The sequence below is a fragment of the Monodelphis domestica genome, chromosome X (genome assembly GCF_027887165.1).
Source record: "Monodelphis domestica isolate mMonDom1 chromosome X, mMonDom1.pri, whole genome shotgun sequence".
NCBI classification, from domain to species: domain Eukaryota; kingdom Metazoa; phylum Chordata; class Mammalia; order Didelphimorphia; family Didelphidae; genus Monodelphis; species Monodelphis domestica.
In genome coordinates, this window is record NC_077235.1 from 25,635,979 (window position 1) to 25,663,521 (window position 27,543).

General features: G+C 36.9%; 1 protein-coding gene across 11 annotated transcripts in view; it reads right to left on the reverse strand.

Annotated features, from left to right (window-relative positions):
* The window catches only part of LOC103106019 (connector enhancer of kinase suppressor of ras 2-like), a 526,863-nt gene that overhangs the window by 268,610 nt on the left and 230,710 nt on the right, over nt 1-27,543 (reverse strand). Inside the window, exon 6 of one of the 11 annotated variants that reach the window (XM_056808958.1) lies at nt 13,739-13,780. The exons of the other annotated variants lie outside the window; for them this stretch is intronic. Within the exon in view, the coding sequence (XP_056664936.1) occupies nt 13,739-13,780 (42 nt within the window). The remainder of the gene's footprint in view (nt 1-13,738; nt 13,781-27,543) is intronic. 11 annotated transcript variants of the gene reach the window in all.

Below are 27,543 nucleotides of genomic sequence, written 5' to 3' on the forward strand. Positions count from 1 at the left end.
AAAGTTAAACCTCCCAAATAGTGAGAAGGGTAGCTCACTTCCCAGAACGGAAATGGCCTTTAAGGGTCATCAAGTCCAAACAGTATGTGAACAAGAAATCTTTCTCCAACCTACCCAACAAATGAGTTATTCAACCATTATTTGAAGACCTTCAGTGAGGAGGTTCACTGCCTCGGGAGGCAATCTATTCTGCGTAGGAGCATCTTTCATTTTCAGGACATTTTCCTTTATATCAAGTCTGGGTACTGAATTCATTCACAGTAAAGGTTTGTCCTAACCATTTTTCTCCTCTATTTGGATGGCTATTTTATTTCACTTCATGATAACATACATCCCAAATTAGGAACTCTGACTTAGTATACATAACATATTTGGCAGCCCAGCACTAATGAGTCAATAAATGCGGCGTTCCTTCATTATAATGCATTTGCACAAAGATCTTGGTTTTATTTCAATCTAGATATTGCTTTAATGAGTTATGAGAGCTCATGTTTCTCAAATTTCTTTTCATAAAATGCAATGCTTTATGGCATGTTTCTTTGATTTTCCTTCTTGGGAAGTTATTCTTGAGAAAGTTTCAAATAAGTAATATATAATTTAAGGGCAAAGCAGTATCTGTACAACATTAAGATAAAAGGGTCAGCATAACCTACACAGAAAGCTTCTTTTTCTTTCACATATCACCATAATCACTGAGTACCCTTTTTCTGAAAATGCAAGGTCACAGAGCCAGACTTGTAAATCTGAAGAGGGTAGAAAAAATGCATTTTCAAATAGCTGAAGCAGAAAACAAGTTTGCCACAGACGAGTTTCAGCCATTAGAAAAATGGCTGGGAAGAGCCTCCACCGTAATTCAAGCACAATTTTTTGGACATTTGAGGACATGGAAAATGCCAAGTGGCATGAGTCTAGTTCTGGCCATATGTTCATGTTGCCTGTTCAGGTGGGTGCCATGTAAACGAGGGCAACAAGCTGATGAAAATGCTACAGAAAACACATGCAGAATTATCATCATTATCTTCTGACTAAACTCACCCATCAGATGTGGATGGACATGTCTGGACAAAACAATCTAATGGAGATTCCTTTTTTCTTACCCTTGCAAAAGCATTACTGTTCAATCCTCTGTTGAATAGGTTTTCCCATCTTTTTCTGAAAACACCAATGGTACAGTGCATTTCAAATGTATCCTATATGGCAAAAACCAAACTCTTAGTTTTTGGTTTACTGAGTTTCAAGTTACACATGCCAGTCCAGTCATTTGCCATTCTTACTTTAATTTTGACATTTTTCTTATAATTTTGTTTAATTTCCCCAAGGTGCTCAATGTTTAGTCTCATGAAAAGTAAGACAATACATGGAAAACAGTCAAAACATCAGCTGAGAGAATCCCTATTAGAGGGGGCCAAAGTAGCACTTTTCCCTTTTATTTGTCTCAGTCAGATTCTGTAGTGAAGAGAACTATTTTTATCAAGGTTCTTGCTAAAGAATCAACAGGGACTCTGTTATGTCAACTAAAAGAAGGAATCTCACCAAATACTATTCCCTTCGACCCCTCCCCTTATTTCAAACACAGGATTGTTTCATTGATTCTCTCATAACAGCCAAAAAAAAAAGAATCTGGGAGGGGAAGAAATACAGTTTGTATTAGCCCAGAAATTCCCTTCTGAGACTCCTGAGTTTTTTTGCTTTGGTTTTGTTGTTTATAAGCCCAAAGGGAACAAAACATTAGTATCTGAAAAAAATAATTAGCATTCATGAGAAATGTACACAGCCAATACTAGTAGTGATAAGTCAGTCCAAATGATTGAAATGTAGAGATTGATTCTATTTGAATGAACATAAGTTCTTTTCCTCCTCAGTAAAATTGTAGTTTGAGCAAAAGGGAAAACAAGGTCAGATGCCAAAAGTCAATGCTGGTTCCTTTGTGGTGGACATAGAGAGACACCACAATCATCAGTAACTGCCAGCTTCCTCTCTGACCTTAATTTTGGTCAGCTTTTTGTCAGTCTGCCCCAAATATTCTATGAGTCTTGCCATAGGCAGTAAGGAAGGGCAAGGAAAGCCAATAAAACTGCCCTCTTCTAGCCTCTCCTAAGAGACCCAGAAACATCTTGGACAGTTCTGTATTTCTGCCCAGCATCCTCATGTCCAACCTAATGTGACAAATTTGAAGATCATCATTTCTCTTAAAATATAATTTAAAGTCTTCACTCTGTCTCCATTTGTGAAAATAATACTTTGCTTTCAAATGATTGGCCATTGGAGGATGAGGCTCCATCAGATAAATTGTATTCACTAATCCCTCTTCTACCTACTTGCCAAAATTCATCTTCCTAATTTGCTTAAGTGACCATGTCAATATTTACTTAATAAGGTGCCTTGGCTCCATATTACCTACATTTCTGCCAATGAAAGGCCTTCACAACCCAGTCCCTTCCTACCTTTCCAGCCTTCTCACACTTTACTCCATTCCATGAACTCTATGGGCCTGTTACACTGTCTCACCACCTTGTTGTTACTCACACATAACATATCATTTGTGACCTCCTTGCCTTTGTGCTTGCTGGCTATCCCCCATGCCTGGAATGCTCTAGCTCCTTACGCTTTCTTCCTGACTTTTCTAGCTTCTTTCTAGACTTGGTTTAAATCCTACCTTCTTGTAGAAGAGAATTTTCCTGGTCCTCACCATTCACTTTTTTTAGACCTTAAGCAGTATCTGGACATATACATGTATAAATAAAACAAGCAGTGCCACTGAGTGGCTTGGAGGCTCAACACAGTCAGGAAGGTTTCAGGGTTGGCCCCTCACCTGTGCTGACTACATGACTCAGACAAGCCACTAAATCTCTAAATGCCTCAAGAGCCTCTGAGACTCTAAGTTACCTCAGACTTGTTGGCCTACAAAAGTGTCAGGAGTTTCCACAAGAGTCCACTATGCAGAGAAACTCACAGGTTCATATAAGAAAAGAAAAGACAAAAGAAGAGAAGAGAAAAGAAAAAGGAAAAAAGAGAAAAGAAAAAAGAAAAAGAGAAATGTGAGCTGTTAGGCGGGCAATGGGGCATAGCTGGGAATGTACCTGGCCTTGAGCTTCAGTTGTCCCACCCACCTAGGGCCATGCACTTCACCATTCTAAGCCTCAGTTTCTTCCTCTATAAAACATAGGAGGTTAATAAAGATGATCTCTAAGGTCTTAACTGGGGAAATCTAGGAATTTATTATTTTAAAGGTTTCCTTTTTTCTTATTTGTTTCTATTTTAAAAATCTTGTTTTTTAGAGGAAAGATGATAGAATTTAAAAAAAGCTTTGGAATAAGATCAGGGATTATGGTTGAAAAGCAGTTTGTCTAAAAAAGAATTAGGGGTCTTAGTAGATTTAGTATGAGTCAGTAGTATGATGTGGCAGTCATTAAAAAGCTCATGTGAATTTGGGCAGCATTTTTAAAGAAGCACACACATGTGTACCTCTCCTCTTTCTGCTTTTTAATTTCTGCATTAAACTTTTTCAGCCTATTCCCCATTATAACATAAGTTCCTTCAGAGTGGGGACTGGTTTTTTTGCTTGTATATGTATTTCAGGTGCTCAACTCAGGACCTGGTATACAGTAAGAGCTTAATAAATGCTTGCTGACTTGCTTTTTACTTTCAGCAATAGGGAAGTGCCCTGGTTAGATTATATGTGGAGTATTGCAGTTAGTGCTGAGTGCCACTGACCAGCTGGAAAGTGTCCAGGACAGCAACAGGGAGAGTGCCAAGGCTTGAGGCCATGCCTTGTGTGGCTCAGCTGAAGGAACTGGGGATGTTGAATCTGGAGAAGAAAATACTGAGGGGGCCATGAGAGCTGATCTTCAAGTATTTAAAGGGCTGCCATGTGGAAGAGAGAGAAGATTTGTTCTATTTGGCCCCACAGGGCAGAACCAGGCTTAATGAGGCCAAGCAGCATTGAAGCAATTTTACAACTGGTGCCAGGAAAACTTGAGCTGGCCCAAAACAGAAGGGGCTGACCAGAGAGGTGGTGGCTTCCCTCTTTGGGGAGGTTTTCAGGCAAAAGCTGAATAACTCCTTGTCACCTCTGTTACAGGGTAAGGGGAATTCTTTTTGGAGTAAATGTTGGAATCAATGGCCATTGAGGTCCCTTCCCCATTGAAATTCTGTGATTCTGGGACTACTTTCAGGCAATTTTAATATTGGCAAAATGCGGTGGTGATTAGAAACTTGGCTGACGAAGAAATCCACACATACTGGCGGGTTGTTGGGGTTGCCAACTGCTGCCCTTTGCCAGTGCCTTAATTGATCATTTTCAATAGTTGCTGTGGCTTCAAAATTCATGCCCCTGTCCTCAGCCTTTTAGTGTTGAGTCTGTGGGCCCACTTAATGACATTTGTCCCTAGACAACAAACTTACATTCCATGACTATGTTCCTATTCAAATCTTTCTTACTGGTTAATAGGAGGCAAAGAGTAACCTCTGCTAGTAAAGCCATTGAGAATTCCAGCTTACCTCCATACTACAATGAACACCAGCTAGGGGTGACCAAAAGAGAAAGCCAAGAGTGAGCCTTGGGATTACATAACTAACTTCTTGAACAAGTTCATTTCAAAGAAAATATCACAGTGAGAGTACTTAATCAAATAGAGCTATTTATACCTTGTTCATTATCAACTAATATAATTAAGGAGAAAATTTTAATCAAGACTTCTAATGAACTCTTATACTTCGTATGCTAAAAATAACTGAAATTTTGAAAACTCATTTTTTACCTAATTAATGTTTTAAAGTCATCAAAAAGGAAAAAAACAAAACCAATATATATTTGGTGAACTAACAATTTCCCAGAACTGAGAAGTGTTTCTAATTACTCTCCATTTCCTTTCTTCTTACTTCTGGGTACTCTATTATTCAGAAGCAATATCTTTTCAAAGGAACACAAAATTAAATTCTCCAGTCTTGAGCATTCACGTGTTTGAGTAGACAAAACTTGAAAACACACACAGGCTAGTATTCTGATGTAATTACTTCCATGAATCCAACCTCATGAGCTGGGATATAGACATATTCCTCCTATGTATATTGCCCAAGAAAGGGGGGCACATTAATAGCCCCACCCCAGTATGCCAGAGAGAAAGATGCCAGCACTTGGGCCTACCGTTTTTTTCAGAGGTGTTGTTGACCTCAGTAAAAGTAAGAGCTGGCATTGATTTATCACTTCAAATTTTGCCTATATTTTCTCATTTAGTCCTCTCCACAACCCTATGAAGGAGGCACTACAGTCCAATATTATTGTAGTGTTACAGATGAGAAAACTGAGGCTCGTGGTCAAATAAAAAATGTCAGAAGGGATTCAAACTTAGGTTTTCTTGAATCCAAGTCTAGTGTCCTTTCTTTTCTCCCATTCTTCCTATACTAGACTACTACAAATGATCCCTATTCCCATAGTATTCTACATTTTAGAGAGTCCCTTCATCATACCAATGCTGAGAGGTAAGTCTCATAACTATTAATCAACCCATTTAACATATGAGACACCTGAGGTTCAGAGAGGTGACATGCTCTGAGTTACTCATCCAGAAAGTGCCAGTCAGGATTGAGATCCAAGTCCCCCAAGTGCAGGACCTACACTCTTTCTACTACCCTCAACATGATACTACTCCTGGGCAGTATAATGTGCTTAAGGTCGGGGACTAGAATAGGCCAACTCGTCTATCAGAGTCCTCAGTTGAATGCATTTCATTGAGTTTTTATGAGGCTTAAATGAGACCATCTCTGTAAGTACTTTGCAACTTATAAATGTCATTCTCCTCATTATTTAGCAAAGTTCAGGTGGTTAGTGGCTGGGCTAGAGTTTGACATATGCTTTGACAATATCCACCTGGCCTTAAGGCCACCATTTGCCTTCCTCCATCCATCTCCCCCAACCCAATCTCTGTCTGTCTGTCTGTTTCTTTGTCTCTCTCTGTCTCTCTGTCTCTGTCTCTGTCTCTGTCTCTGTCTCTGTCTCTGTCTCTCTCTCTCTCTCTCTCTCTCTCTCTCTCTCTCTCTCTCTCTCATATACACACACATGCACAATTATCTAAGCAGAAAACATGTTCCACATGCTCCCTGAGGACAAGGAGCAAGCAGTCAGTTATGTGAGCTCAAGCAGAGTCCATTATTAGCAGAAACGGCAGATTAGAATGATATTAGATATTTCTCTTTGCTTCCCTTTGTGGTGGTCTACACAAGTTAAACAAAGACAATTCTTCTTATAGAAATACTATAGAAATAGCTCAGGGAAATACATGTGCTTCAGCAATACCCAGAGTTTTAAAACTGAAAAATGGAAGGCATCTGCAAACATTAATGATAGCCCATTTATATATGCAACCGATGGATTTTTTTTTTGCTATTATAGTTCTAATCAGATTTAAGTGAGATAAAGATGGAGCTTGTCACTGTCAACCCAGCCATCTTTCTGATCTTAGCCATTCCGGACATAGAAGCATGTTGGAGTAAAAGAGGGCTCTCTGTGAGCAAAATGCATTAATATTCCAAGATAAATCCACAGAGGCTTTACAATAAGAAAAAATCTCTTGTTTTAAAACATATAGCACCAAAAGGACATCTCTTTCCTTTCGTTAAGCCGATGAGTTAGATTGGATTGTTCATCTGACAAGTGCAATTTGAAAGCAGAGTGAGGAGGGAGAGTTGTGGGGGGAAGGAGGGATGAAGCCACATAAAGAGTCCCTGAAAAAACACAACCTTGAAAATTATTTTACTGAGATGCTCTGTATATTTAATTATTCCATTCTGTGGAAGGGCTGAATAAATTTTTTCAGATAATGGATGCGCCTGGGCACAATTACATTTTCTTCTATGGTAATTCCAACTGTTTCAATTATCCTTGTCACTCAAGTGACACACTGACTGCCAGAACTATCATTGCCTATTAGGGGCCACAAACTTGCCACACCATGGATATCTGAAGGCCCTTGGTGGTTTCCAAGGAATCTGATCAATATGTAGATTGTTAATTCAGGAGACAGGGTCTCTATCTTATTCTGTCATCCCCTGAGAATCCAAGGGAAAAAAAAATTACTGAATAACTGCTAAATAATTCCTATACAGTCTTCAAATATTGCATCCACTATTTGATATTCTTGAAGTAATTCTGAGGCATCATTTGGCATCCTGAATTCTTGGAGCATAAGGAATTGAGGGGTGGGGTGGGGTGGAGCAGGGGAAGAGGAAGAATCTGATTTTAGAGAAAAAAGGAGCCTTTGCTTTACAAAAGGATTCACCTAAGGTTTCCTTAAAATTGTGAAAGCTCTCATAAGTTGAAAGCAAGATTTAGTTTGCTAAAACTTGCTTTATATTCAACTTTTCAGGAAGACATTTTTTTACTCAAAGCAAAATACATCTGTCTGTAGGGGCCATCATAAAAACCTAGGACTTTTATACTTTAGCAAGACGGTGAAGCAAAAATTGCACTAGCTCAGACTTAGATTCAAATCCAGCTTTGTGACACTGGGCAAGTCACTTAACTTCCCTAAGCCTCAGTTTCTGAATCTGTAAAAAGAGGTGGTTAAACTAGATGGTTTCTAAGGTCCCTTCCCACCCTTTAAATACTTGTAAAAGGCTTTGCACTGCTCCCCAAGAATTGCACCTAATATTCCAGATATGACCTGTCTAGAATAGAGTGTAGCAGGATGACATCTCTTATAATTCAGACTAATATTGCACCATTGGCTTTTTGACTTCGATATGACACTAGTTAGTGACACGTAGATTCAAGCCACAACCCACCCCCATCATTTTTTTCAAACAAGTTGCTGTGCCTCCTTATCTTGCACTTGTAAAATTCATTTTGAAACCCAAGGGTGACTTACAATTTACTCCTCTTAAATGATACCTATTTTAGATTCAGCTCAGTATTCTAGCCTGTCAAGAGTTTTTGGATGCTGACTTTTATCTTTGTTAGCCATGCTTCTCAGTTTTGTATCATTTGAAAATTTGGTAACCATGTTATTTTTTTCTTTTATTCAAGTCATGAAATAGGGTCAAAAACAAATACTCTGGGTACCATACTTCATACTGTACCATACCTCCTTCCAAGCTGTCATTGGATTAGACTCTTTGGATTCACCTATTCAATCAATTCTGAATCCATAAATTCCCCATTGGTCCTTCAACCTTCTCACACCCTTTTCTATGTGTGATGGTGTCTAGATGATTAAAGTTTCCTATCATTATTATACCTTCGACCAAGATTCTGATCTGTTTCCCAAACTCATCTATTTCTTCTTTCTGTTCAAATGGTCTAGAATATTCTCTGATAATAGTATCATTTCTATTTCTGTCTCTGTCAATCTTCCTATAAGTGCCTTTCCTTTCGATACCTGAATTTGCTCATGGGAGTTTATCTTCTTAATATATGATATTAGTCTCCTTACTTTTACCTATGTTGACTCTCTCAAATAAGGTATTCACTTCCAGAACTAAATTCCAGTCATGGATCTCATCCTTCCAGTTCTTAGTGATATCCAGTAAGATAAATTTTAGTCCTTTGCATTAGTAGCTCTAGTTAACGTGGCCTGTTAAAAAAAATACTTTTTCCATTTATACAATAAAATACATTTATTTGTTATGTATCCGCATCTGAAGCCACACGTTTACTGCTGGTTCCTTTCTTGGATTTTGTCTACTGTGAATTTCAGGGTGTACCAGCTCCTATTCTTTTTCATATATGACAGATACTCTCTATAGTATCAAACTTGTTGGCATAGATAGGCAGTTTTCTCCTTCAGCCTTTCTTTTTAATCTAAAGTCTTGATGAGGTTTGCAAGATGGATCACAAATACTTACTAACTTTTGTGAGGAGTGTTATACCCCTAACTGGGAACTTGTCATTCAGACATTTTAAACTGTGATCCTGACTTCTCAATCTCCGTCTCAGACACCATTGTCTTAAAAGTTGTTGGCTCCTCAAATCTTCCTTTCTCATATGAATAAATGGACTTTAATGGTTAGCAGTGATAACTACCTTTGCCCTTAACTTTTTCAATTCTTATTCAAGACTTGGTAATCAATTATCATAGCTCACAGATAGAGAGTCTTAGCAGTGCTTTCTAGATGACTCCTAACTATCATTTGTCATTGCAACCATCAGAATAGCTAGTGGTTATCAGATTTGACAAATTCTAGGTATTTCTCTGTCATGACTTGAATATGCACTTAGGAAAGACAAATATTTTTGAATCATGATCAGGTGACAAATAGCTGTTTTGAGTCCCCCTCAACACATGATTACCAGCCACTATTTATTGTCACTTCTTCTGCTAATCCTGATCAGTTTAGCAAATAGCACCTATGGATTCAAATGATCATTCCTCAGAGTACAAGTACAAGATCCTTCCTTAGGGTGTGCAGTCTTCCCCTCCTCATAGGAGAGAGCTTGTTTACTAGCATCAAATATTTGTGAGCATCAAATGTCCAGTGGACCTTCTTTCCTTTCCCCTCTCTATATGATCTTCTATTTCCAATATCCTAACACAGACCAGAATTTCCTTCTTTGGATTTTGAGTCTTGTTTCCTTTGTTTTCAAGTTTTCTCCATACTTGCTTGAAGTGAGGCCTTTAGTCCTTGTACTCCCTGCTAATAGATCCCCTGGAGAAGTACCTAGAAAACTGCTAGTACCTCATTAGCTCCCTCACTGCCACACTCCACTTTCATTTGATTTGTAAACTCAGCCTGTTAGCAAAGTAGAGTACTATCTTCTTCTCCTTGACTGACTGATTATCTTCCTTCTCTTCTTTTGAGTCTTTCTTCTCATCCTCTTTCAGGGAGTCTTTCTTTCTTTTGCATATTCTTCTGTTGTAGCCCTTTGTCTCCTTGAGCCATTCTTCTCAGCTCTGTTTCTTAAGCATTTACTCCTTCACTTTCTCCTCTGAACCTTCTCTCTTTTCTCCTTAAATTCAATCTCTGAACTTCTTCCTAATTCCAATTTCATCCAAATAAATGCCAAAATTTCTTCTTCTTGCAGTCTCAGACCTTCTGTTCCATCTATGATGAAGCCTGGAAGTGGAAAGCTGGTCATCCCAAATCTATTCCTGCTGGGACCTCTTATATCATCCCATTTGGCCCAACTGTCCACCTATTCTGAACATATTAAAGGCTGCACCTTTTCATCCTGTGCTTGTATAGCTAGCTTTTTTTCAGAGCCCCACTGGAAAAGGACCACTAGAACTCTGCAAACTAATATATTACTCTGTGTGCCAGCTCGCTAATATTATAATCTGTGCTAATGGACTGGCATCATTGGCTCCCTTTGGCATTCAAATTCCCCACCATTTCCAACTGCAGCCACCTTTTCCAGGCTGAAAAGAGGTGGGGGGAGAATGGTCTCTTCACAGAGTAGTTACTCAAAAATAATTGGTTATGGTGACAAAGATGCTCTCCACATGGCTGGAGAAGAAATGGGACAGCATTTTTAAAACCTTTCTAAAAATGTATAATGACTGGTACTTATAGTACATACTGGCCCCCAAATTTAAATTCTCTTTTGAATCTTCACAACATGATTAAGGATTAGAAGGAAATACTTATTACCAGATTTGTTCACACTTACTTTTCATAGAGGCATAGCAACTTTTACAAGGTCCTCATGAATTGGTGGCAAGGCTACCTGACTTTCAATCTTGCTATCTGGATAGAAGACACTGTTTCTCCAATGTTTGATTTTTTCAGAACATTAACTTGAAGCTACTGCAGTGTATATGGGGAGGAGGTAAGGATGACAAAGCAGCGAGGAGTCTAATTTTATTATTCTAGCTATTCATTTATATTTTCCTTGTCACTGTGGCCGTATATTACAAATGCTAAGCTTTACTACATTACCATGGCCAAATTGTGATTATCAGAAAGGGATGGGGACATAAACATATGGATTTATATTAAGAAATCTTTCTCATTTGACATATGAATGCAGGAACATTTTGTAACCAAAACACTAGTTTCTATGAATATTCCAGAGACGTCAGCAATTACTACTATTAAATTATTTCTCCTCCTAGCAAATATTCTCCTACAATTAGTTAAATGAATAATGCAGTTTTTCTTTGCACCTGAGCTACTCCAAGAACAGGGTCCTAAGGCTAACTGGTTGAAATTGCAATATGATCCACTAACACAAACTCGACTGTGTTTCTCTGAGGAGAATCAAGTATTCATTTGGGTTAACAGATTTTTTTTCAAGACTCACAAGGCCTGGAAACAGGATTACTCTAGACAGGAAAGCAAGGAGAATGTCTGCTTTCTCTTGCATGTCCATTCATCAAGAAGAGTGTCAAGATTATTTCTGAGGCAGAGGAGAGAAGATGCAGTCACATCAGAAAAACCTGAGGAATGTGGACAGATCCACACAAATATCCCTCAGGATTTCAAGTGTTGGTATTAGTTTCTTAGGATGTATGCATACTATCAATGTGAATTTTACCTTGATATTTTGCTCTTAGGACTAGAATGGAATAGTAAGACATGAAGCAAGGTAAGAAAGAGAAGAAAATGTAATTAGAAAGAAAAAATAGAAGTAAAGAAAGCTAGAAAAGGAGAGGCAGATAGAAGGGGACTTAGAAAAAGCATATAAGAGGTTTTTGCATTAAAATATTTTCTTCAAGCAGAAAGGCAGCAGGGTACAATGAATAGAGGCTGGCCTTGGAGTCAGGAAGAAAGGGTTCAAGTGTGACCTCTAACCCTAAGCTCTTGGCATCTCAACACATCTCTAAAACTATACCTTAGGGAAGATGTGCTGAGTTTCATTAGTAGAGGGAATTTTCCTACAGTGGGCTCCCCATATAGATGAAAACACATATATTAGCCAAAACAGGGGAAAATATCTATTCTTATATTTTCCAGAAGGATTAAGATCAATGGGAATGCCCCAACTTTTCTTCAACTATAGTAGATCCAGAAGCTATGGCTTTTTAGTTTACATAAATAAGAGGGATAAATTTAAAGTCATCAAAATAACTTAAGCTGATGATAAGCCATGATAAGTGGCAATATGATAGAAAAGGTGAAAATCTGGCCCTGACCCTGGGTTCAAGTTTACCTCTGAATATATGAAGTTACTAAATCTTTCAGGGGCCAATTCTAAGACCATAAATAACTTAACATTTGCAGATCGGCAATGGTAGATGTTTCTTCCATAAGAGTTTACCCAAATCAATGAAATGATAGGAATCTCAAGACAAGTGATGACCATAAAACTTATTCTTGGATGAAAATTGGGTAGTTGGAAAAGATTTAATATGATTCAAAGCAAAATGTGATGTAATAGAGTACCATTTCCTTTTCAAAGAGAGCCTTAGTAGCATCCAACTTATAAATAGATGAAAACTCAATTTATACCTAATCCAAGATGTTTGGTGGGTGGGCAGAGGTGTACCTGGCAAAATTATGAGGTAAGTAAAAATTTCCTCCTAGAGTCCCTGTCTTTCCTTCTCATCTCATTCCATGTCCATCATCTAGTGTTTTCCATGCTTCCTCCCCTCTGTTTCCCTATCAAAACCTAGGAAAGTTTCTTATAAACTCATCCATGTTGAGGAATAAAAACTGACAGGGTGTAAATGGTTGTCTCTCACATGAATACTGGCATTTTGGCCTAGAACAAGCTCAAAGCCAAAAGTATGAATCTCAAGTTTTGGCACTTCAGGAATGAGCAAGCTGGTAAAGATTTCTCAAGGGGAAGAAGGGAGAAAAATCTACCTTCTCTGTGTACCTAAAATCAGATCATGGAAGGAATCATCCACTCATAAGATGTGAGCCTTTTAGATTTCTGTCAATTGAATATACTTTTGAAGGGGGAAAAGCACCTATCAAATCATTCTAGACAAAGCTAGGATACCTCAACCAATCTATACATCATTTCTTAGTCAGGGCATTGAGTAGTACTGGGATGGATTTTGATGGAAAAAGAAAATAGGCTACAAGATATATAGATAGAATCATTTCCTGTGAATTGCTGAGGCCCAATTGCTTTGAAGTGATTATTCAGTTGATGAAGATGAAAAATGCAGCCTTAAGGCTTTCTCAATGCCTGGCTCTGTCAAAATAGGTGTAAGGCTCAGATTTTCTTTTGATGTGATTAATGAGGGAAAAACAAAACAAACGTTTGCTCTAAAGGCACAGTTATGAAAATGGCGATCTCCAAGCCAATACTAGAGACAAACCATTTCAAAGATCTCTTTATTTCAGCATGTTCTAAGCTCTTATTGAGTTATGTAGCTAGTTTAGTTTCTTTCTTTCAGGGAAGCAGCCAGAGCTGGAAGTCTGAAACACAGGACTCATTTCTCTGTGGCAGACAGAGTGCCCTATATCAGCTGAGGTAATCATGGAACTTTGATTTCAGAGTATGCTGTAATGAGAAACAGACTGCTCCTCTTTTCCCTCTTTATGATACTAGTCACTTTCCTCACTGGATTACTGGTTTATTTTATCCACCTCTCCTCATCCTCCATTTGCAATGCAGTCTACTCTGACAAATGCTATGTGATTCTTTGGCCTTGTTTCATTCAATATTCTTCACATTCCACAATGGGAAAGACCAAATATGCCCTGAACACTCACTACCTCTAGGCTTTATATTTTTAGACAGCCCTGAAGGAAACATGCACTCTTCAATGCTGTACCATTTAGTAGAGGAGTGTAAGTATGTCTGCAGGTATGAACCCTAGAAACCAAAACATTAGGCTAAATCACTTACCACATACATAATCTTGCCTTCTTCATCACGTATTGAAGAGTCCTACACAGGAAGAAGGGAGGAGAGAAGCACAATTTTATTGCACCCTAGTTGTCATTAGCAAAAAATGCAGAGGAAAAAATAAATGCTGAAAGAAAGGAAGAAGATTTTAAGTGAGTAAAATGTCTTAAAGTGATGGGTTTTCTTCTGACTCAAATCGGCTTGCACCTAGTTGATTTACATTCGTTACTGGAGATAGTGAAAAACCATAATTAGGGTCCTTTGGTTGACCATGCTTATGCCACTTCCCTCCACCACCTAGATTAAGTCCAATGCTTTTGCATTACCACTTTATATTGTACCTTCTTTACAACCTGGCCCTTCCTTCCAATCTTTCTTTCCACTCTTCTTGTACTTTATTCCCCTTTGTTCTCTAGCTACAAGGTCATACTTTCTATTCCTTACATCCGAATGGGCTTGTTTGTACAGAAATTTATTTTTGTCCAAAACTGATTATAGTTTTGTTTCTGGTTTGTGAAATTGAAAGCATTGGTTTCTAACAGAGTTGTAACTAAACATAGTATGAACATAAACTCCCAAGTTCTCAATGTTAAACACTATAATTTTTATATAGGGGCATATATGCATATTAAAATATATATTATATACATTTCATCTACAGATTTTTGTAAGTCACCTAAAAGGTATACCTTATTAGAGAAACTGACTGCTTTATTAATCTTTTTTTTAATTACAGTAGATATTCTGGCTCTAAAAATCTAAATTCATTAAGAATCTCTAAAGAAGGGGAAAATCTAGTACTAGAATATGTTAAATAGCAGTAATTTTGAAATCTGCTAATATAGGAATTAAGATTCTTCTAGAATCTTTCATTATGGACATAATAACATGGAAGACAGAAGTAAATAATTTGGTTATTACCTGGTGGGGCACAGTTGGGAATATAAATTCACTCCACAATACCTCAGCTAGAATTCCATGTAAGATGTCTAAACAAATAAGTTAAGCTTTCAGATTTGAGTAAAAAATGCAAAATGCAGGGCAAAAACCAGAACATGTATTTTATTTACAATTATTATTAATTTGCTCAATGGCATGCACTGAAACCCATCAGCAGAGTGACTGTCCCTAGAGCCCAGTATGGAACATTAATAAGTATTCATTTAATGTTCTTTGTATATGAAAGAGTTAGCTAATTGGGACATTTAATTAAAGGACATCGTTACATATGCATTTTTATCATTTCATAGTCCCAATCTTTAAACTAGTTTAGCTACAGGCAAATACAAAGGGTAGCTGGAAGGAGAGTGGGTGACAACTTGGTTGGTTCAGAGAAAGAGGGCAAGCAGAGAACGTTTTAGAGGCAAGACAAAGTGGAAAAGGAAGGGAGCTCTACTTTGTGCCCTTAGATTCCGCTTCCCTACAGGGACAACCCCCCCCAGGAACCAACTGAAGTATCATACAATACTCCCAAACCAAACTTGTTTTTAACAGGAAAAAAATCATCACTCATGCCTTAGAGTGGATGTAAATAAGTCTGTAATCCCTCACTCAAAGGGAGCTCCACTTTGAGCTGATCTCTCATCACTGAAGGAAAGGCTTTTTCTCTGTGACCAGAAGTCTGGTCATGAGATAGAAAGAGAAAAAGGGACGTCTGGGAGGTAAGGAGGGAGAGACAGACAGACAGAGACAGAGAGAGACACACACAGAGGGACAGAGAGACAGAGACAGAGAGAGAGCAGTGTGTGTGTGTGTGTGTGTGTGTGTGTGTGTGTGAGAAAGAGAGAGCCCCTTCCAGACCTCAGAAACTGTATCAGCTACCTACACATGGAATTAGTCATAATTCACCAAATTTGAAGTCAGCAGAGATCTGTATTCAAATCCTAGATCCATTACTATTTACTATCTGTGGGGCTTCAAGGAAAGTGAATTAATATCTCTAGGCCTTGACTTCTTCCCTGTAAAATGAAGTAGCCTCCAAGTAACCTGTTTTCCTGGATGGCCTCTAAGGCCCCTTCCAGATCCACATCCATCACCAAGGCTTCCTCTATGAGGTACAGAGGGTGTCAGTCAATGATCCTAGCATGGCCTAGAGCTATTCTAGAGCACCATGCACTAACTGACAGAGGTCAATGAGGAAGGCTATATTTCAATGGAACTGCCAAGAGAGAGGAGCTGGTGATATTGTTAAGCAGTATAATATGATTATAACATGATTATATGATATATAATAATATAATATGATTATAATAATAATCAAGTTTAGAAGTCAGTTCAGAAGACACTTGCCAAATCTCACCAAATCTCAATGGTCATGATTTGTCATTATCATGATAGCTTGTGTTCACATAACGCCTACTGTGTGCCAGGTTCTGTGCTAAGTGTTTAACAAATATTATCTCAATTTTATGTCATCATAGCAAATGTGGAAGTCAGGGCAAATTCCAAGGCACTCATGAGAAAAGGCATCCAGATGGAAGATTTCTTTAGAGTAGGATGTAGTTCACTTTGTAGCGCCAAATCCCAAGGCACCAATGGCCTAAGCAGACTAACTATAGATGAACTCATCAGTTACCTAAAAAAGCTTCTATAGTAGCTTAGCCTTCATTCTCCATTTTGCCTGCATTCATGCTTAATTTTTTTAAAAAATCCTCCCAAATGTTAACTTGGTGATCAGCTGCTATGTACATTACTTAAATGTCTTGGAAAGGTAAAATGGAAGCATCAGATAATGGACAGAGACATATCACATTGAGGTCCTTGAAGGCAAGGGATTGTTTTTGCTTTTGCCTTTGAACCCCATCAATGATCAGTGCCAGGGACACAATAAGCCTTTAATACCTGCTTTCCCAACCCCTCTTAATTCTAGTATGTTTCCTTTATTAATTATTTTATATAATTTACTATGCTCTACATAGCCCATTTGTACATACTTTTTTTGCTTATTGAGAGCAGGGACTATCTTTTGCCTCCTTTTCTATCCCCAGCACTTAGTACAGTGCCTGGCACATAGTAGGCATTTAACAAATGTTTACTGAGTGATGTGCTGATTGACTAATTGACTGTGGAAAGAGAAATGACTACAGTCATGTACATAGAGAACAGTAAGATAATTCCTTCCCAGTTCATGGAAAGTGACCATTACTCTGTACTTGTTTGCTCTGGAGCTCCAATAGCAATTTGCTATAAAGTTATGGAGTCAAACATGGAAGGCAATAGCAAATGATGAAATTCTGGGTCGTAGTATAAATCCTCTCAGTCCTGATGTTAGGCCAGCCTCTACACCCTATCTTTTCTCAAGGCACTTCCATATCCATTCTTTGTGAGGTAGATAGAGCACATGTTCTTATCTATCCACATATGAAATATGATAAAATAGAGATAAAAGTGGCTTACCCAAGGAAACCCCTTGGTAGAGGACTATACATAATGTCCAGTAAGCAAAATTCCCAAGATTTCTCTAGAGTTTAGCTGAGTTCCCAGTATTACAAGGCATTTAATATCCTCCTTTAACACTGTACCACTGAGTGTACATGCATGATTCAATTGAAGAAACACTTATCTAATGACTACTATGTGCAAATCACTAAGAGGAATACACTATCCGCATTTTTAAGAGCTGAAAGGAACCGTAGTGATTTTTCTAATGTAACTTCCTCTCAGCTCCTCCTGCCCTGCTCATTTTATATTTGAGGAAATCAAGACCTAAAGTGGGAAGGTGGCTTTAGCCAGTCAGTTTCACACAGCAGCATCTGTACTCAAAACCAGGATTCTTGACCAGTAAACCAGTGCTCTTTCCACTTGACATCTCTTCTGATTTTCTCAATAGAAGTCATCATTCTCTTATAGACTAAATGTGCTTGTCCCAAGACAACACATATCTCCTCAGTAGAAAGTTATGAAAATATTTGTCCCTTCCTTTCCCCAGGGTAATTGCAACAACTTTTACTTTGGCCATTTTCAGGTATTAAAGTAAAAACCAGCATTAAAATTAATCTACAAAGCTACTCTCTCCATCAGTTAACCTAACGTCCCACCATAATCTCACACAAACCTTTTTTCCTTAAATCAAACACACTAGGCTATACTTATATTCTCTTGCAGCCCAGTAAATCTACTTATTATTTCATGAAAACATAGTTTTTCCCTTCTTTGAGCTTTGAGAGACACAAGTCCCAATGTGCTTCCTTCCCTACAAATCTATTCAAAATTCAGCTCCAGGAGGAAGATTTACATGTTCTTAGAAATCCAATCAATGACCCCTAAGCATTTTGATTTTGCATTTGATTACATATTTATGTTATAGGAGTTAATTCACATGTTTAATGTATCTTTCCTATCTACCCAAATGTAATGTAACCCCATGAAGTGTAGGCCCATGCTTATTTTCCCATATGTTTTCCCATGGTCCCCAATAGAGTACTCTGTACTTGGTTTATTTTCAAGAATTGTTGATACCTATGTGGTCTCTTAAAAATAAGACCTGACTTCTTAATCAAACAAGGGACAGAGGCAATCACAAAAGACATAAATCATTTCAATTGCAGAAATCTGAAAAGCTTTTGCAAGAATAAAATCAATACAACAAGAATAAGGGAAGCTGTTGACAAGGAAAACATTTATACCAAAGATATATGATAATAGTTTGATATCTAACATATAGAGAGAACTGAAACATATATATATATATATGACAAAGAGCCATTCTCTAAAGGATAATGTGGTCAGAGATATGAAAAAAGTTTTTAAAAGAAAAATTGCCAATTCTTAACAATCAAAAGAAAGAAGGCTCCAAATCACCAATGATAAATGGAAATGAAAATACCTCCCAAGTTCTGCCTTACATTCAGCAAACTGGCAAAGATGACAGTAGATGGGAATAGTTAACTGTGGAGTGGTTGTGGAGGGATAGGTACATTAATTCATTGTTGGTAGAGTTGTGGAGTTACCCAATCATTCTAGACAACATTTTGAAATTCTGCTAAGAAAGTGACTTGGAATATCCATACCTTTTGACCCATAGATTCCACTGCTAGGCAGTGACCCAAAGAGGTCAAAGAAAGAAAGGATCCATGAATATCTATCTATCTATCTATCTATCTATCTATCTATCTATCTATCTATCTATCTATCTGTCTGTCTGTCTATCCATCTATCTAACTATCTATTTATCTATCTGTCTATCTTTATCTGTCTATCTATCTATCCATACATACACATACACACATTTATACTGGCATTATATTTCTATATAACAGCACAGTTTGTAGTAGCAAAGAACTGGAAGCAAAATAGATGTCCATTGAATGAGGAATGGCTAAATAAATTGTTTTATATGAATGAAACAGAATATTATTCTACTATAAGAAATGAAGACTATGAAGAACACAAAAAGCACAGGAAAACATAAGTGAATGAAAAAAAGTAAAGTAAGCAGAACTGGGGAAACTACAGGCAAGATGATTGATATGATGAACCCAATGTAAATAAAAAGAACAAAAGAGAAAAACATGCACATTATGTAATTATGATGACGAAGATCGGTCCAAAAGAAGCAATAAGAAAAGGTACTTCTGTCTCTTTTTTACAGAAGTGAGGGGCTATTCACAGTTAATTTGTTAGTTTTGCTGAACTGTTTTTTCTCTTTCTCTCTTTTATTCTTTGTTACAGGAGATGGCTTGGGCAGAGGCATATATCTATATGTGCAAATGTACATACATATATACATGTATATACATATACATACATGTAAATATAGAAATGAAGATGATGTAAAAACAAATTTATGGATAAAATGTTTTGAAAGAAAGAAAATAAGCCTTGATATTAAATGCCTACAGGTGGGCTGTGGATAATTTTAAGTATCTGGACACATAATGTTAATAAGAGGGAATTAGAAGGACATACTACTCTGTCAGTCACTGGATTCTGCTTTATGAAGACAGAGGGTAAATTTAAGTGCTTTAACTATCTCTATGGATGCATTGGGGAGATTTCAAATCAAATACTACATATCAAAGGGGAAGACAAAACCACTGAAGTTTTAGATTATGCCCATGTTTAAAGGTACTTTAAATCAATATAAAATTAATCATCCTTGTCATCATCTAGCACTTTCATTATGCAAAGGTCTCATTATCAGTAGTTTACTGCAGCCACCTGAAAGAAGCTTGATAGCTGTTGAAGTGTTACTGCAGGTTTTATGAGCTGAAAGGTCTACAACGCTTTCTCTGAAGACCAAGTAAACCTCCACAGACAGTAATAAAAATGTATAGTTTGGCACACTAAAGGGTTCAAAAATTACTGCTTAATTTCTACAAAGTAAAAATGGAGTTTTTTAAGCAAATGAGTCTCTGGTATTAATTTTTAGATAAAGGTCTGATTACCAGCTTGCTGTGCCAAGTTTTACAACATATATTCTTACTAAGCTCTAAGTAATAATTGTAGGCCCAATTTTTCTACTTCCTTGATGAAATTTGTATATGAAGCCATTTACGTGTCATATTACACAGGAATAAATCTCAGAAGAACAATTTTCCAAAACAAATTTGAAAATGACTATTGTGTGATGATTGCATACTGACAACTCAGCAAAACACTACTTTCAATTGAGTGAAATTCAATATAAAGTGATTTATCTTGTATTCCATTCAAAACAGTTACGTGATTTAAATAGTTCCTTTTGATTGTTTCATATAAGGTAGGCCTGTGGCATAGACCCTGACTGAAGAACATCAGGACAATGAGGCCCAAAGGCATTTATTAATTTCATTTCAAAGCTGGCATCCTCAAGTCGGTGTGTTAGCTATATCTTGAAATGTCATATGAGATCAGACCAAAAATCTATTTGACTCAATATTCTTTGCATCAAAGTTGCAACAAGGGAAATCTTGTGAGCAAGTATGGCAGTTGTTCTTCATGTTGTTGACCACTAACACCAATGAGGCCCAGAGGTTTCCTTAAAGTTGAAACCCTGTGCTGATACTAAACTAGAATGGTTGTAAAGTATGCTGGTTCATCATTCCAAAGTAACATGATATCAGCTGGAGAGCTTTTAAAAAATTGTGAGTGAATCATAAGAAAAAAGGAGGCTAGAAGGGAATTCTATCAGATGATTTTAGTTAGTTTACCCAAAGCCTATGATATCCTTGGAATCAAAATACAAATCTATTTACCCTTTGACTAAGGACAGTTATTTTGATTGATGTCATTGGCTCATATCTTTGTTGGCCATTATCTCTTTATCTTAATTAAATTCTACTTTGGTCTCAATGGTGTGGAAATCCACACTCCTGGTATGGAAATTCCTTCCCTCAGGCAGAGAAGCAGCTTCTCTGAGAGACTTTCCTAGGAACCTGACAGAGAATTGATCACAGTTACAGAAACCCAGGTCTTCCTGCCTACAATGCTGGTCCTCTATCCATTTTGAGCAACTGAGTCAACTAGATGGTATAGTGAACAGAGCAATGGATTTGTAATCAGGAAGACATTAGTTCAAATCTTATCTCAGTAACTTATTTTTCAATCTGAGTCAAGTCATTTAATCTTTCTCAGTCTTAGTGTCCTCGAGTATAAAATGGAGATAATACAGTGGCACCTCGACACATGAGCAACTTAAATCAGGAGTAATTTGAGACATAAGCAGTCAGGATTGGGATATTTGAATCACAAGCTTCCAACCATGGGAAGAGCCTGCGGTGGATGAGGTAATCAGTACAAGCAAGATTAAGGAAATGTTGAGGATCTGTCTGACATAGGAGCAAACTGAGTTAAGAGCTTGACCATATTTAAACCCATGTATCAAAGTACCACTTTATAGCATTTATCTCCCAGGGTTGTTATGAAAATAAAATGAGGTAATATTTACAAAGTTCTATGCAAATCTTAAAGTAATAAACATATATATGTTTATATGTCATGTCCTATGACTTATAAATTATCATTACTACGGGTGAGCTCAGAAAGGACCATTTTACTCATTCAATAAGCCCTCAGCAACAGAACCTACTTCATGGGGTTTCTGTGAGAAGCAAATGAGATAGTATAGGTAGAGGACTTCACAATATTAGAGTGCTAGTTACTATTATTAATATGCTATGATTCTATTCATTATATTTTTTTGTCAAAACTAAAAAAGAATTATTTTGGCAAGGGTACAAATACTTAATGGAGGAAGTCTTTCAAGATAGCGATTCTTAAAATTGCCCACCTGGAGTAGAAACACAGAAGAAAAACAACTGCTTGATCACATGATTCAATGGGGATATGCTTGGCAATGTAGACTCTAAATGATCACTCTATTGCAAGTATTAATAATATGGAAATAATGGGTTTTGAACAATGATACATGTAAAACCCAGTGGAATTGCTCATTGGCTACAGGAGTGGGGAGGGGAGAGGGAGGGAAAGAACATGAATGACATAACCATGGAAAAATATTCTAAATTAATTAATTAAATAAACAATAAATTAATTAATTAATCAAATTGCCTACCTGTCAATAATGAAAGAAAACTAATAATAGTCTTTATTTTTCAAATAAATGGACTCCTAGTATAAAGATAAATTATTTTTAAAATACTGATTATCCTTAGAAGAATACTATTTCTAAAACTATAGGTTTATGTCATGTTAAATTTTAGGAAAATGAGGGGACTACCGATTTTGACATTTTTAGTTCATTATTTACCCATTATATTATTTGGCCCATTAAAATTGACCCATGTTGTCAAATGTATTTCCATATCAATATAACTATATACACCTCTATATCTATCTATCTATACTTAGAATGACTTCCCTGACTGATCACTTTATACCATTTTCCTTACCACTATCTTTTTGGGCCCAGTTTGATCTGAGAAAGAGACTTTTAAAATTTAGTTCAGTGTTTATTTTTGGTAATTCTTTCCTTCTGAATGGACTAATTTCTACTCTGTAACAAGGTCATATTCTGCCACTGATATTTCTATAAAAGCTGGGTTCCTTTAATTTCAGTTCCATGTACTATGAAAGATCAAGGGAGGCTTTAAGGCTCCTTCACAACTTTGTATGAAAGCAGCTTTTCTGACAAAAATCTGGGTCTTTCCCATTTATTTATACATTCATCTGAAATCTGCTCCATTCTCATGAGCCTCTATGCTTGCAGTTCAGGGATTTCAAAGATAGAAGCAGGCCAGAGGCAAACACTAGAGTGTGAACTTGAAGTTAGGGTTGGCTTATTGCTATTTCTCCTGGAAACAGATCACATTTTCTCCTGGAAATTGAGCACCCACAACTGAAGAGCAATTTTCAAGAAACAAACAGCTTTTCTTTCTTGAAAAGGAAATTCAGCTCCTATTAGGGTTATTTAGACAATACCCAAGTACTCATGATTTCTTTGATGTGTAATGAATAAGATCTCTTTCTGATCATATGGAAATTCATGGTTCAGCTGCTCTGGAGTTAGCAGTTGTCAGTTTGTGAGAAAGTAAATATCATAGGTGCATGATATCATTTCATATAAATATTGACCAACTAAATGCTTTTCTGGGTTTGCTTTGGATTTCTACATTCTGTTGTAGAACAGAAGCCCCCTCTATGCTATGAATTGCCTTCTTATAACACCAATAAATCAATGTTGAGCTCAAATGGCAATTTCTGTGATGAAAAGTGAGTTCAAAAGGAAATGCTCTCCTAGAAAAAGATAATCATTAAATTCATCTGGAGGAACAAAAAGCCAAGAATCTCAAGGGAAGCGATAAAAAAGGAGGAAATGAGGCAGTCCCAGATCCCAAACTATAATACAAAGCAATAAACATTAACACAATTTTGTACTGGTTAAAAAAATAGAATCAGCAGAACGTATTAGATATCCAGCATGCAGTCATAGCATTCAATAAATCCAAAGACATTGGTTACTAGAGTAAGAACTTACAATTTGACAAAAGTTTTGGAAAAAGTGGAAAATAGTCTTGCAGAAATTAGGTACCGATAAACATTTGATTTTGTATACCAAGATAAACTCCAGATAGATACAAAACTATGCGAATTAGACATAATAGGTGACATCATAAATAAGTAAATTAGAAGAGCAAGGGATTACCTTTCAAATTTATAAGTAGGAAAAGAGCTCATAATCAAACAATAGATAGGATCACAGAAGAGAAAACAAATACTTTTAATCATATAAAATGAAAAAGCATTTGCACAAATAAAACCAATGCAGTTAAAATTAGAATGAAAACATATAACAGGGAAAAAATTTTGCAGCAAATTTCTCTGATAAAGGTCTCATATTCAAGATATTAAAAAGGAACTGATTCAAGTTCATAAGAATAACTGTCATTTACCAATTGATAAACAGTCAAAGGATATGAAAAGCATTTTCAAAGGAAGAAACCCAAGCAATCAACAATCATAAAAATGCTTCACATTACTAATAAATTAGAGAAATGCAAATTAAGGCAACTCTGAGATTTCTTCATCATATACCCATAAGATTGGCAAAAACAACAAAAGAAGAAAATGACAAATAATCAAAAGCCACCAAGATAATAGGTACACTAATGCACTGTTAGTACTGTGAATTGGTCCAACCATTCTGAAAAGCAATTTGGAACTAAGCACCCAAACTAAACTTTGAACACTGTTTGATCCAGCAATATTACTACTGGGCACATATACCAAAGAGAACAAAGAAAGATGCAAGAGATTCATATGTACAAAATATTAATAGCAGCTCTTTTCATAACATCAAAGAAAACTGGAAACTAACGGGTACCCACCAAGTAGGGAAAGATTAAACAAATTATTGTCTATGAATGTAATGGAAGGTAACTTTTGTGCTATAAGAAATAACAAAACAGGCAGTTTCAGAGGAAATTTGGGAGACCTCTACGAACTAACAGAGAGTAAAGTGAGAAGAACCATTAGAACAATTTACACACTGACAACATCATAAAGAAAAACAACATTGAAAGACCTTATAATGTTGATCAATTCAATGACAAAATATGAATCCAGAGAAAAGAAGACGAAGCACACTATCAGTTTCCTAACAGAGAGGTGATGGACTTAAAAAGCTGAATGAGACATATTTTTTTTTTGGACATGGCCACTGGGGGAATTTGTTTTGCTTGAAAATGTATATTTGGTAGGCAGGTTTTGTTTTTTTCTTTTTCAAGTTGTTGTTTTCTAATGGATGGAAGGGAGGGAGAGAAAAATGAAATCTTGCTCTGTGGGGAAAAATTATGAAATTCCATTTAAAAAAGAAAATTATTGGGGGCAGCTGGGTAGCTCAGTGGATTGAGAGCCAGGCCTAGAGATGGGAGGTCCTAGGTTCAAATCTGGCCTCAGACACTTCCCAGCTGTGTGACCCTGGGCAAGTCACTTAACTCCCTTTGCCTAGCCCTTACCACTCTTCTGCCTTGGAACCAATATACAGTACTGATTCCATGATGGAAGGTAAGGGTTTAAAAAATTATCTCTAGTGCTTACCTTTGTAGAAATATATTACTCCTTTTTACATTCTCTCTTGCAGTCAGTACAATAGCTTTTTATATTATGACTGTTCGTATTTTGCAAGAAAAGGAGTAATGAAAAGTAAACATTCATCTGTGGCAAAGCCACACCTCCTCCCTTCTTCTAGTCTTTCACAATGTTCACAGGAGATTCAATTCACAGAATTAATTGAGCTTCTTCATTTGTCCATACTACTCTAACTACTTTGTATTAAATTACTAATTGAAAAAAATTAAATTCTATTTTAAAAAATGGACCTCTCCCTGAAAGTATTATTCTAAATGCCCAATAAATTAATGGCCACAATGCACATAGCCTTTTTCTATGACAGTATTTCAGTGGTGGCTCAAAATGCCAAAGACTAGTTCCTTAAAAGAAACCTGAGAAAGTCTTCTACAAGCTATAAACCTGTCATAATAGCATTAGCTACTTGAAGTATTCTGGACAAACAGTCACACCCATGCCTACAATGTCACTTCCTATGACTGTTTCCCTTTCCATAGAAAGGAACAATACCATATGATTTCATAGAGAATGTGGTTGAATACATCTTCCATGTTGTCATGCCAGATTCCTAAAAATGAGGTATGTACTATTCTCTGCATTTGGTGTAACTTTGATATATGTATACATAATGGATTTTAAAGCAATTTTACCCAGAAGGAAAATGCCTGGTAGTGACTATTACATCATAATTTTACATCCTTCTGTGTGAAGGGTCACACAAAGATTCAGAAGGTAGAAGGCACAGATGGGAAGAGTATGGTGGTGGGACAGAAAGAGCGACAGCAGCCACGGGACAGTGATCTACCACTTAACTTCTCTTAAGGTTGGAACTAGCTGTGTAACACTAGAAGTGAAAGGCTGTGAAATCTGTAGTTTACTAAAAAGGGTTAAAGAACCAAAGACATGCAAAAGGCAACTTCTGATACCAACGAATACAAATACAGATACTTTTGTTAGGCACTAAAGTAGAATATAGAAGCAGTTGTAGAATATTTGAGTTAGGAGGAGCCTTGAAGATCATCTCATCCAAACACTTAATTTTATTAGTGGAGATAGCAGGACTAAAAGAAAGGATGTGTTTTACTAGAGATCATATACTGATGGAATAGCACAGACAGATTAAGATCTTTGTAAGTCCACAGCACTGGACTATCTGGCCCTTAGAGAATGAATGATTTTATAAATATACCAATTCCAAGGAGTATCATGGTTAATTAAAGTTATCTGCCTCTCTCTGTATACACTGGACCTATCCCCAATATTTGAATATATTTACTCAAAAGGAAATCTCAGTTCCAGTTTTTAATAATGCAAAATTTTAAAGCATGGTCAATTGATTTCCCCCCTTTAGCCCTTCAGGTTTTATAGCCTCTAAACAAAAGGCTTATTTTAGGTCCAGGGCTCCTTCTATTATTCTTCCCTGGAGGGAACCATTCCCCAGAATGGTTAAGGGGTTTACCAGTCAAGAGGCCTATGCAATATTTTGAGACTGAAATCGATGACCACCAAAAGTCAAAGATTTCTCAGTCTTAAAGCTCATTGCTACTGCCTTGGAATCAAAAAGTTGAAGGAATGAGAAACTTCTTGGATCTTCAAAAAACTAAAATGCTACAGAACTCTCACTATAATCTTCAAACTATCTTGCCTCCATTTCTGGTCTTCCTGAAATCTCCTTGGCACAAGCTTCCTTGTCTAACTGAAGTTCCTTTGACCAAAGAGCACAGTCAAAGGTAAAGAAGAAACCAAGTCTTCTCTACCATTTTGGAGCACCTCCTGATGTGAGCTCACTTTACTTGGATTCACCCTGCTTATCCCAGTCTTAGAATGAAGATCAGGCATTTGAAGGATTTAATTGTATTACTTGGTTCCCTTTTGGTAAAAGCTATAATTCTGGAAGAGATCCATGTCCTCTATGGGAAATGAAAAAGAACCTCAGGAGCACAATACCTATATGCAGAAAAGCCAAGAAGAGACAGGCACAAAGGGAATTATTATATTCTACAAGATAATTATGTTAGGATATCAGCTCGCCTTCTTGGGGCATTTCTGCTGCCGTGGTAGTTTTCTAATTGACTCTTGCAATGTTCACTTTTTGCAATTAAAGGGCAAATCTTCCAAAGGCTGCTAGAATTTGCAGATGTGGTAGCTTGCCCATAAATGCTGAATTACTGCCATTATTCAGAAATTGCTCCCTGCAAATAAGGTATTGAATGACGCAGAGTGGGGAAGGCACAAGTGAAGCAATTCTCCAACCTGAAGGCCAAGCCTTTGAAAATGCTGCCCTTCAAAACCTAGCA